Source organism: Coregonus lavaretus, assembly GCF_964263955.1.
Source record: "Coregonus lavaretus genome assembly, chromosome: 7".
Classification (NCBI taxonomy): Eukaryota; Metazoa; Chordata; class Actinopteri; order Salmoniformes; family Salmonidae; genus Coregonus; species Coregonus lavaretus.
The window spans coordinates 49,882,146-49,894,832 of record NC_139994.1 but is presented as its reverse complement, the minus strand read 5'-3'; the positions used below and the strand labels follow the sequence as shown (position 1 = coordinate 49,894,832).

Below are 12,687 nucleotides of genomic sequence, written 5' to 3'. Positions count from 1 at the left end.
TGCTCTCTGTGTCACACTGTCTCACTTCCACGCTGACACATTCATCCTCAATGACGGCTGAGGCAACTGGCACAAGATGGCTGCCAGCCAGAGCCAAGATGGATCCCCAGTGTTGTGGAGGTGGTCAATTTTGAGATGGGATCATTCTTCTCTTCTGGAGTTATTCCTGACCACTTGACCTGAACAGGAGAAACAATCCTCTGTGTATTGATGTATTGATGTGAAAGCACTTGGTAAACACGTTTCACATTTGTCACAAACCCATTGGGGGATGACACGTGCATCCTACTGCCATCAACTGTGACCATTAACAAGAACTGTACTAATACAATACTAATTTCTCTCTTGGTCCTCCTGTGATCTCTTCCCCTGTGTTGATGCTTCCCCCAGGTGGTGGAGGACTCGACCACTAAGACTCCCCTGATATTCGTGTTGTCTCCGGGGGTGGACCCTACAGGAGCCCTGCTACAGCTGGCTGAGACCTCAGGGATGAGCAGGAAATTCCATGCCCTCTCCCTGGGCCAGGGTCAAGCCCCCATCGCCACACGCATGATCAAAGAGGGAGTCAAGAACGGTATGAATCAGTCTCTTCTCTCTGTCTCTCGCTCGCTCTCTCTCTCTCTCTCTCTTCTCTCCTGTTCTCTGCATCTGTGTCTGACCCAGTCCACCTCTTTTCTTATTCCCATTGATAGTTACTTCACTAAGTATTCATAGGAATCCTCTTTCTTTCTCTCTCAATCTATATATCCTCTCTCTCCCCCATGCCCTGTTTGTGTTCTGCAGTATCATTTGTTATGTTCTATCTGGCTGTCACTTTCTGTAGCTTTTTGTTATTTCAGCCACACCTCTCTATACTCTACCAAATGTCATCGCCATACATCAGATTGTACTCGCAATACATCAGTACTGTTGTTTTTGGAAAAGTCGATTTTTAATATCTCTTCTCCTCCACTCTTTCCTCTATTCCCCCCCCCCTCCCCTCCAGGTCATTGGGTGTTCCTGGCTAACTGCCACCTGTGTCTGTCCTGGATGCCCCAGCTGGATAAGTTAGTGGAACAGCTGCAGGTGGAGGAGCCCCATCCTGACTTCAGACTGTGGCTCAGCTCTTCTCCTCACCCTGACTTCCCCATCGCTATCCTACAGGCCGGCATCAAGATGACCACCGAACCGCCTTGGGTAGAGAGGATAGACACTACTGTACTCACACATACACACATACACACACACATACACACACACATACACACACACATACACACACACATACACACACACACACACACAGGCAGACACACACACACATACACACACACACACATACAGGCAGACACACACATACAGGCAGACACACACATACAGGCAGACACACACACACACATACACATACACATACAGGCAGACACACACATACAGGCAGACACACACATGCAGGCACACACTTTGAGAGAACACATCTAGATACACACACATTTTCAGAATGATCTACCCTCTTTTGCCACTCAATTCTCTCTCCCCCTCCATCCCTCCCTCCCTCCCTCCCTCCCTCCCTCCCTCCCTCCCTCCCTCCCTCCCTCCCTCCCTCCTTCACTCTCTCTCTTCCTCAGGGTGTAAAGTCCAATATGAAACGCCTGTACCAGCTGGTGACAGAGAGTCAGTTCACACGCTGTGCCCGGCCTGTGTTCTACAGGAAGCTGCTCTTCGCCCTCTGTTTCTTCCACAGCATCCTCCTGGAGAGGAAGAAGTTCCTACAGCTGGGCTGGAACATCATCTACGGCTTCAACGACTCTGACTTCGAGGTAACACACACACACATGGGTTCCAGCCGTAGTCTTAAACATTCCACAACTTGGATCTTTCTACTTGGTAAAAATAGTCATTTAGGAGAAGGGAATGTCAGGTATTTCTGAGTCTGATATGGATTGTGAAGATTTAATGTTGAAGAATGCTTGGAAACGGTGAAATAACTTTCCCTTATAGGACAATGAAGACTAGACTGTACTTTGGGTGGAATCCTAACAAAATGCTGACCACACTACATCCTATTGTGTTAGACCAAGCGTAGTGAATAAATCACCCATTAGGGGTGCTAACAGAAGCTGTGTCCTCATCCCCCCTCCTCTAGGTTAGTGAGAGTCTGATGAGTCTGTATTTAGATGAGTACGAGGAGATCCCCTGGGACGCCCTCAAGTACCTGATCGCCGGGGTCAACTACGGAGGTCACGTGACTGACGACTTTGACAGACGCCTGCTCACCACCTACATCAATGACTACTTCTGTGAGGCCACCGTCACAACGTCATTCTTCAAGTGAGCATGACACACACATACAGACACACACACACAGCAACACACACACACAACTCTGTCTCTTTCATTCTGTCTCTCCATCCCAAGCACACATAAGGATCTAGTCATGTCAGAGCGTACTGCGGCTGCTGTCTGGTTACAGGAACTCATAAAGACTGAAGACCGCGAGCACCACCATGTGGCCAGCATTGATATTACAGTCACCCTGTTGCTGCTTACGCCTACCCAGTACTTTCTAAGGGTCAATTTGGGATTGGACAACAATGCTCTACTCAAATACTTTCCTCTCCTCTAGACTCTCCTCTCTCCCTACCTACTACATCCCCCGGGACGGGCCCCAGTCCTCCTACAGGGAGTACATTAGCCACCTCCCAGCCACGGAGCACCCCGAGGTGTTCGGCCAGCACCCGAACGCCGACATCGCCTCCCAGATCGCTGAGACCAGGACCCTGTTTGACACCCTGCTCTCCCTGCAGCCCCAGGTCACTAGTGGAGCTACCGCCGGAGCAGGTGCCGGGCCCAGCAGAGAGAATAAGGTGAGTGAGAGGGGTGGGGGAGTTTTACAGTTGGAGGCTGTGTCATGTGTATTTGTGTAGCTCTGTATTTTTCTGCATATTTACTATCAGTGTAACAATTTCAGTCTCTCCCCTCTCGCTCCAGGTATCGGAGTTGGCCGCCGACGTGCTTCAGAAGATCCCTGGCCTTATAGACTATGAAGGGACCAGAGCCCTGCTGGCTGACGACCCCTCACCTCTCAACGTGGTCCTACTGCAGGAGATCCAGAGATACAATGCCCTGCTACACACCATCAGGTAGGACAGAGAGAAGAGAGGGAGTTGATGTAGGTAGGTGGTTTGTGCAGGGGCGTATAGCTGTAAATGTGTGTGTAAAAAATGAATACTGGATGGATAGTTTAACGGCACGTGTGTGTGTGTGTGTGTGTGTGTGTGTGTGTGTGTGTGTGTGTCCAGGTCGTCCCTGATAGAGCTGGAGAAGGGGATCAAGGGTCTGGTGGTGATGTCTAGCAGCCTGGAGGAAACATTCCACTGCATCTTCGACGCCCGCGTCCCCCCACTTTGGGTGAAGGTAGGACACACACATACATATACACACACACAGAGACACATCCAGACACTCACACATGCACTCATAGATTGTTACAGGTCATAGACACACACAAAAACACACATTTACCATTTATCTCAAGGCATTCCATTCTGCTGTGTTTAGAGATGTATGATTTATTTTCTATCCCGTGAGGATGCCATTGCTCTGTGGATTCGTTTTGTATTCTTTACAGTACTTGAGTCGCAAACCATTGTATGTTTGCTCTTTTAAGGGTGGGAGTGTTATGCAAATTAGAATAGTGAAAAGGAACAGTGAGAACAAAATACACAGACAACCAATCCTACCGTCAAACACAAAACGTTTTTTTTTTTAAACACACGGTAAACGGTTTAGGGAAAGGGGCTGAGCTGGACCCAAGGAATGAAATAATAAATTCAAAAACCCCTAAACTGATCCTGCCTGCCTCAAGAACCGCTTAGCTTGCTACTAACTATACAAAAATGCAGTGGGTGGTCCGCTCAGGTCTAACTAGTGTTTTTAGACAAAGTTTTCCTATGGGTAGTGTATGCCCAAGGGCGAGTTGCTAAAAATCCCCTTTTCCTAGGCACAAACAAACAACATAGGTAAAATAGGGACTAAACAGCAAACGAGTGACTAGACAATAGCAAACAAGACACCCCAGTAATACATACTCACATGGAACAGGACAGAGTGAGATGTATGGGCTATGACTATGTGGTGTATGAAGGAACAAAGGTAGTCTGTCTATCAAAAAGGTCTGTGACAAGAAGTAGGTGTCTGTGTAGCCTAATGTGTGAGAAAGCAAAAAAAATAGTATTGGTGAGAAACACAACTGACTGGGTTTTTAAACCAGGGGATGTGTGATGTGATTGGGTAATGAAAACCAGAAACAGGTGGTGCAATCACTAGTATCTGCCCTTGTGCTATCGTGACTTCAACATCTACACATCATTCATGTATCCAGACACCATTCTATTATGTGAGCACAGCGATATCAACAAATCTGTACATTAAGTTCATGTTCAGAAAACCACTTTTAGAGAATGGCGCCGGAGGGAATGGCGGCTGTTTTACGGGCTCTTGACCAATTTTTGTGTATTTCTTTCCACTGATCTTAACTTATTTTTTACATAATGTTTCCGCCATCGTTTCCTATGACCGAAAAGAGCTTCTGGACATCAGAACAGCCATCACTAACCTCGATTTGGACGAGGACTTCTACTTCAATGAGTTGGAGGCGAAAGACATATTGATTAACCCCGGACCAGGCCCTAATCCCCGACACTCGAAGAAGGTAAAGACGGCACTGTAGAGCCGGCGCTCGGGCACCCTAATGAGACTACAGCGGTAAATGAATGAATCACCTCTACCCTCTGTTCTATTGGCGAATGAGCAATTGCTGGAGAATAAACTGGATGAGCTCTGTTCGGGACATTAAGAACTGTAATATACTATGCTTCTCGGAGTCATGGCTGAACAAGGACAGGAATAATATACACTACCGGTCAAAAGTTTTAGAACACCTACTCATTCAAGGGTTTTTCTTTATTTTTACTATTTTCTACATTGTAGAATAATAGTGAAGACATCAAAACTATGAAATAACACACATGGAATCATGTAGGAACCAAAAAAGTGTTAAACAAATCAAAATATATTTTAGATTCTTCAAAGTAGCCACCCTTTGCCTTGATGACAGCTTTGCACACTCTTGGCATTCTCTCAAAAACTCAAACAAGAAGTACCAGTGACGCACTCAATACGGAAGTGGTCCGATGAAGCGGATGCTAAGCTACAGGACTCTTTCTCTAGCACAGACTGGAATATGTTCCGGAATTCATCTGATGGCATTGAGGAGTTTACCACATCTGTCACCGGCTTCATTAATAAGTGCATTGACGACGTTGTCCCCACAGTGACCATACATACATACATATCCCAACCAGAAACCATGGATTACTGGCAACATCCGCACTGAGCTAAAGGCTAGAGCTGCCACTTCAAGGAGCAGGACACTAATCCTGCTATGCCCTCCAACGAAACATCAAACAGGCGAACCGTCAATACAGGACTAAGATCAAATCCTACTACACCTGCTCTGACGCTCGTCAGATGTGGCAGGGCTTGCAAACTATCACGGATTACAAAGGGAAATCCAGTCGAGAGCTGCCCAGTGACGCGAGTCTACCAGACGAGCTAAATACATTTACATTTTAGTCATTTAGCAGACGCTCTTATCCAGAGCGACTTACAGTTAGTGAGTGCATACATTTTTCATACTGTAAATGCCTTCTATGGTTGCTTCGAGGCCAGCAACATTGAACCATGCTCTCCCGGACGACTGTATGATCACGCTGTCCGTAGCCGATGTGAGTAAGACCTTTAAACAGGTTAACATTCACAAGGCTGCAGGGCCAGACCAGGATGCGTACTCAGAGCATGCGCTGACCAGCTGGCAAGTGTCTTCACTGACATTTTCAACCTCTCCCTGACCCAGTCTGTAATATCTACATGTTTCAAGCAAACCACTATAGTCCCTGTGCCTAAGAAAGCCAAGGTAACCTGTCTAAATGACTACCGCCCCGTATCACTCACATCTGTAGCCATGAAATGCTTTAAAAGGCTGTTAATGGCTCACATCAACACCATCATCCCAGAAATCCCGGACCCACTCCAATTTGCATACTCCCCCAACAGATCCACAGATGACGCAATCTCTATTGCACTCCACACTGCCTTTTCCCACCTGGACAAAAGGAACACCTACGTGAGAATGCAGTTCATTGACTACAGCGCAGCGTTCAACACCAAAGTGCCTAATCACTAAGCTAAGGACCCTGGGACTGAACACCTCCCTCTGCAACTGGGTGGTGAGGGTAGGCAACAACATATCCACCATGCTGACCCTCAACACGGGGGCCCCTCAGGGGTGCGTGCTAAGTCCTCTCCTGTACTCCCTGTTCACCCACGACTGCGTGGACGTGCACAACTCTAACACCATTATTACGTTTTACGACGACACAACGGTGGTAGTCCTGATCACGGACGACAATGAGACAGCCTATAGGGAGGAGGTCAGAGACCTGGCAGTTTGGTACAACAACCTCTCCCTCAACGTGGGCAAGACAAAGGAGCTTATCGTGGACTACAGAAAACGGAGAGCCGAGCACGCCACCATTCACATCGACGAGGCTGTAGTGGAGCGGGTCGAGAGCTTCAAGTTCCTCGGTGTCCACATCACTAAGGACCTATCATGGTCCAAACACACCAACACAGTCGGGAAAAGGGCACGAAAACACCTCTTCCCCCACAGAAGGCTGAAAAGATTTCGCATGGGCCCTCAGATCCTCAGAAAGTTCTACAGCTGCACCATTGAGAGCATCTTGACTGGCTGCATCACCGCTTGGTATGGCAACATCACTGGGGCCGAACTCCCTGCCATCCCAGGATCTCTATACCAGGCGGTGTCAGAGGAAGGCCCTTTCCAAATCATGTCCAATCAATTAAATTTACCACAGGTGGACTCTAATTAAGTTGTATAAACATCTCAAGGATGATCAATGGAAACAGGATGCACCTGAGCTCAATTTCGAGTCTCATAGCAAAGGGTCTGATTACTTACGTAAATAAGTTATTTCTGGGGGTTTTTCTGTCATTTGCAAACATTTCTAAAAACCTCTTTTCGCTTTGTCATTATGGGGTATTGTGTGTAGATTGCTGATGAATTGTTTTTATTTAATCTATTTTAGAATAAGGCTGTAACATAACAAAATGTGGAAATAGTCAAGGGGTCTGAATACTTTCCGAAGGCACTGTATGTCCTGATTGCCTAGTCACTTTTACCCCTACACACTGTATTACCTCAATTACCTCAACTACCTCGTACCCCTGCACATTGACTCGGTACTGGTACTACTTTTATATAGCCTCGTTATTGTTTTTATTGTGTTACTATTTCCTTTTTTATTTAGCAAATATTTGTCTTACTTTTTAACTCTGCACTGTTGGGAATGGGCTCGTAAGTAAGCATTTCACTGTAAAGTCTACACCTGTTGTATTCGGGACATGTGACCAATACAATTTGATTTGATTTGACTTCAGAGGAACGTTCTGCTGATAGATACAGCGAGAGTGAATTGATGATGTCATAAACGTCATACATATTCAGGCTTATCCCTAACAACAAGACAACACACAGACACTATCAAAGCATTGCAGCAGCAATGGTCCATTCCCTTGATGAAGAAAAAGGCAGACCAGCTGCATTTAGAGCTCTGTCAGAGTGACCATCATTGAAATGACGTGGAAACAACATTGATTCAACCAGTGTGTGCCCAGTGGGTAGGTCCAGTGTGATCTATATAAAAACATGGAGGCTGTCAGAAGCTGTCTCGGCCGTGTCAAAGTGAGCAATCTGATCTGTCTGGAAGACATCAGTGTGTGCGCCTGGAGCACCAGAGGGGGGAAGAGACACACACACACACACTCACGCACGCATGCATGCGCACACACACAGAGATACAAATCTTCTAGGACAAGCGAGGCAGCCTGGCCAAAATTAAAGCCATGAGTCTTAGGGAACAGAACTATAATGACAGTCTGCCATGCCTGCCAGGGGTGAATGGAACATGGACAGACAGACGGAAGGATAGAGAGCAAGAGAAGGAGGGGGATAGTGTTCTACAAGGGGTTGTTGTTCATCCCTGGAGGGAGGGAGGGGGGGAGGGAGGGGCAAACAAGGAGAGAAGGGGAAGAGAGAGAAAGAGAGCGAGAGAAAGAGAGCGAGAGAGAGAGAGAGAGAGAGAGAGAGAGAGAGAGAGAGAGAGAGAGAGAGAGAGAGAGGCAAACAAGGAGTTAAGGGAGAGAGAGAGAGAGAGAGGCAAAGAAGGAGAGAAAGATAAGGGGAAGAGAGAGAAAGAGAGGGAGAGAGAGAGAGAGAGGCAAACAAGGAGAGAAGGGGAAGAGAGAGAAAGAGAGAGAGAGAGAGAGAGAGAGAGAGGCAAAGAAGGAGAGAAAGAGAAGGGGAAGAGAGAGAGAGAGAGAGAGAGAGAGAGGCAAAGAAGGAGAGAAAGAGAAGGGGAAGAGAGAGAGAGAGAGAGAGCGTTTGACAGACGGGGGGAAATAATGAGAAAGGCAGAAGGAAGTAGAGGACTAGATATAGAGGGTAGAGTAATGAGGTAGTAGAGTTGAGAGAGAGAGAGACAGATAGAGAGAGAGAGAGACACAGCAGGAGCTGGAGCTGAAGCATTAATGGCCGTCTTGTCCTCCTCTTATAAAGAGAGGGCCAGTAACAGGGTAGAGCAGGCCTCTCTCCATCTCTCTCTTTCTCTGTCTCTTTCTCTCGCTTTCTCCCTCTCTCTTCTTTTCTCTATCCCGCTCTCTCTTTCTCTCCCTCTCTCTCTCTCTCTCTCTCTCTCTCTCTCTCTCTCTCTCTCTCTCTCTCTCTCTCTCTCTCTGTCTCTGTCTCTCTCTGTCTCTCTCTGTCTGGCTGTACTGTAATAGACTGTAATAGTCAGCACTGGGCTGATTAGGCTTTAGAAAGGGAACTGGAGCAGAGAGAGCAGGTTTACTCTACTTACTACACTGCAATTACCCCCCCCCCCCCCCCCCCCCCCCGCGTTCCTCTCAGCCCCAGATACGGGAATTGTGGCTTTGTTTAGGCACCAAGGGTCCACCTGATGACCCAGTGGACCAGACACACACACACACAAGGGCGCACCCACATAAACATAGACTGCCCTCAATGACCCCGCTGAAGAGACACACGCACACTCCTCTTTTCATCCACCCCATCTCCCAACACACAGTACCATCTTTGGCAGACTACAGCAGTCTCACTGACTACTAGAAGGAGTTGTACCGTGTTTTAATGAAGAATGGAACCTTAGGACATAATAACAGTTGGATTGTGTTTCCAGTCCAGTGTGTATGGGGGTCAGTCAGTAGAAAATGAGTGTGGTTTTCCAAATGGCACCCTATTCCCTACCTAGTGGACTACAAAAGTAGTGCACTGTATTGGGAATAGAGTACCATTTGGGATGCAGTCTCTGTGCAGCCAGGCAGGATGATGGATTAACACACCTTTAATAACAGAACACTGACTCACTGAGTACAGGCCTAGAAGAACCTAACAGACGTCAGGTTCATATGATGCTGCTGGGACGGTTACTATAGCAGGCAGATACTAATGATGTTGCTGTGTGTCTCTTGTCTCTTTCCGTGCCTGTCTGAAGTGTCTTGTCTCCTTCGTCCTCCTCAGGCCTACCCGTCTTTGAAGCCACTGGCATCGTGGACCCGGGACCTGTGCCAGCGTGTGGAGCAGTTTGCCCGCTGGGCAGAGACGGCCCACCCCCCCACCCTCTTCTGGCTCTCTGGCTTCACCTTCCCCACTGGCTTCCTCACCGCTGTGTTACAGTCGTCCGCACGTCAGCACAACGTGAGGACACACACACATATATTTATACAGACACACACACACACACGTACACAGACACACAGCACTGACCCCTTACTCTGCACACTCACCAAACAAAACCACTGAGCACACTTTCAAACTGTGTTCACAGACTAACCTCAACCACAACCACTCTATACCACACACACTCATAGACCACTGCTGCTGCACAGGAATGGGTCGTGTTTGGTTTCTAATTATGCCCGCATAATAACTTTTCTAAGGATATATAGTACCACTGTAGGGATAATAAAGATTACTTGAACTTCAACCATGCCAAGTTAACCTCAACATCAACAGATGAAGTGTCTGGTGTGACAGCATTAAGAGACTGTCCTCTAAAGTCAAATGTTCACTTAGTCATGCGTTGAGGTCAATGGGAGACTTAGTGAAAATCTGACTAACACGTATGCGTTACCCACAGGTGTCAGTGGACACTCTATCCTGGGAGTTCATCGTTGCTACAGTGGACGACAACAACCTCCTCTTCCCACCCAAGGTGAGACACCAGGTTTTCACTATAAATCAGTGAACTTTTCTCCAAAACTATTTTCCCTAAATGTGTCTAGTTTAGGGCCCTGAATATTCTTCCTGGTCAGACCACATGGTCAGAAAAAAAACCAGGGCCCTAATCTATTGTAAGTCATGTAACTCATTTTCTCATTCCTCCTCCCTCTTTCCTCCCCTCCTCCATCCATCCCCTCCTCAGGACGGGGTGTTTATCCAGGGGCTGTATCTGGAAGGGGCTGGCTGGGACAAGAAGAACTCCTGTCTGGTGGAGGCTAAGCCAATGCAGCTGGTCTGCCCCATCCCCACCATCCACTTCAAACCTGTCGAGAACCGCAAGAAGATAGCCAAGAGTAAGACAAGAAAAATGTTTCCTCTCTTTCTCTCTCTCTCTCTCTCTCTCTCTCTCTCTCTCTCTCTCTCTCTCTCTCTCTCTCTCTCTCTCTCTCTCTGTCTGCCAAGTGACTGTGATATAATGTCTGTGTCCTGTCTATGTCCTGTGTGTGTGTGTGTGTGTGTGTGTGTGTGTGTGTGTGTGTGTGTGTGTGTGTGTGTGTGTGTGTCTAGGTATGTACTTGTGTCCGTGCTACTACTTCCCAGTGCGTTCTGGCGATGGGGGCAGACCCTCCTTTGTGGTGGGGGTGGACCTCAAGTCTGGAGCTGTGCCTTTTGACCACTGGATCAAGAGAGGAACCGCTCTGCTCATGAGTCTAGATAACTAAGGGGCTACACACACAGTATACACAACCTTTATGCACATCTCTGAATCACACTTTATTCATTAATGAATACAATACTCTTAGGTAAAACACAAACATACTCCACAACGTGCCTTTTGAAAAGTCATTAGAACGTTTTTTTTGTGTGTTGATTTACATAATTCTTGTTAATTATCTCAATGTTTTGTCCTTTCAAAAATATTTGAATTCCTCAAAAGATTAACTGAAATGATTGCACTTTATTCTAATATTTTTTAATAATTCAAATAAAATATGAATTTATTAACTGATATTGTAAATAAAAGAAATAATTGTTGATGATTTACTCTTTGGGGTTTGACTGACATGGTTGTATCAAGGACTCCCACATTGCTCTATATTCAACTCCTCAGGATTCACTTCCTAATACAGCACTACATCACTCTTTCCACTGTGACCCCTTTTAACCTGCTGAAAGAGCTCTGCACAATACAGTAAAGACGCACACACACGCACGCACGCACGCACACACACACACACACACACACACACACACACACACACACACACAGAGAGACAGGACACAGACATTACATCACACACACACACACACACTTGAATAAATAGACAATCTCTTCATTGTAATTATTCTCTGGTAATTATTCACACACAGAGAGACTAGATGTATTATCCACTGTAGAGCCTTTACTTGTACTCCTTTTTTTTGTGATCAAGTTTTTATACTTTTTTGGTTGACAGGACAGAAAAACCCAAACCAACAGACATTACACAGATACACATTTATCCCCCACTCCCCTTCCCACTCACAGGACCTGCTTATCTGAGTACATACAGTGCCTTCGGAAAGTATTCAGACCCCTTGACTTTTTCCACATTTTGTTACATTACAGACTTATTCTAAAATTGATAAAAATAAATAAAAAAATAGATAATCCTTGAGATTTTTCCACAACTTGATTTGACATGATTTGGCAAGGCACACACCTGTCTACATAAGGTCCCACAGTTGACAGTGCATGTCAGAGCAAAAACCAAGCCATGAGGTCGAAGGAATTGTCCGTAGAGCTCCGAGACAGGATTGTGTCGAGGCACAGATCTGATGAAGGGTACCAAAAAATGTCTGCAGCATTGAAGGTCTCCAAGAACACAGTGGCCTCCATCATTCTTAAATGCAAGAAGTTTGGAAACACCAAGACTCTTCCTAGAGCTGGCCGCCCGGCCAAACTGAGCAATCGGGGGAGAAGGGTCTTGATCAGGGAGGTGACCAAGAACCCGATGGTCACTCTGACAGAGCTCTAGAGTTCCTCTGTGGAATCAGGCCTTTATGGTAGAGTGACCAGACGGAAGCCACTCCTCAGTAAAAGACATCATGCTGTGGGGATGTTGTTCATCGGCAGGGACTGGGAGACTAGTCAGGATAGAGGCAAATATGAACAAAGCAAAGTACAGAGCAATCCTTGATGAAAACCTGCTCCAGAGCAACTGGGGTGAAGGTTCACCTTCCAACAGGACAACGAACCTAAGCACACAGCCAAGACAACGCTGGAGTGGCTTCGGGACAAGTCTCTGAATGTCCTTGAGTGGCCCAGCCAGAGCCCAGACTTGAACCCA

General features: G+C 46.7%; 1 protein-coding gene across 1 annotated transcript in view; it reads left to right on the top strand.

Annotated features, from left to right (window-relative positions):
• Positions 1-11,299, top strand: part of dnah2 (dynein, axonemal, heavy chain 2) — a gene marked incomplete at its 5' end in the record, with an annotated part of 216,531 nt that extends 205,232 nt beyond the window's left edge. Inside the window, 11 exons of the mRNA XM_084165815.1 lie at positions 391-574; positions 986-1,176; positions 1,605-1,796; positions 2,123-2,307; positions 2,603-2,843; positions 2,968-3,119; positions 3,279-3,393; positions 9,656-9,832; positions 10,275-10,349; positions 10,560-10,710; positions 10,925-11,299. Coding sequence (XP_084021941.1) covers positions 391-574; positions 986-1,176; positions 1,605-1,796; positions 2,123-2,307; positions 2,603-2,843; positions 2,968-3,119; positions 3,279-3,393; positions 9,656-9,832; positions 10,275-10,349; positions 10,560-10,710; positions 10,925-11,079 — 1,818 coding nt within the window. The 3' untranslated portion in view covers positions 11,080-11,299. The remainder of the gene's footprint in view (positions 1-390; positions 575-985; positions 1,177-1,604; positions 1,797-2,122; positions 2,308-2,602; positions 2,844-2,967; positions 3,120-3,278; positions 3,394-9,655; positions 9,833-10,274; positions 10,350-10,559; positions 10,711-10,924) is intronic.
• Between the last annotated feature and the right edge of the window lie 1,388 nt (positions 11,300-12,687).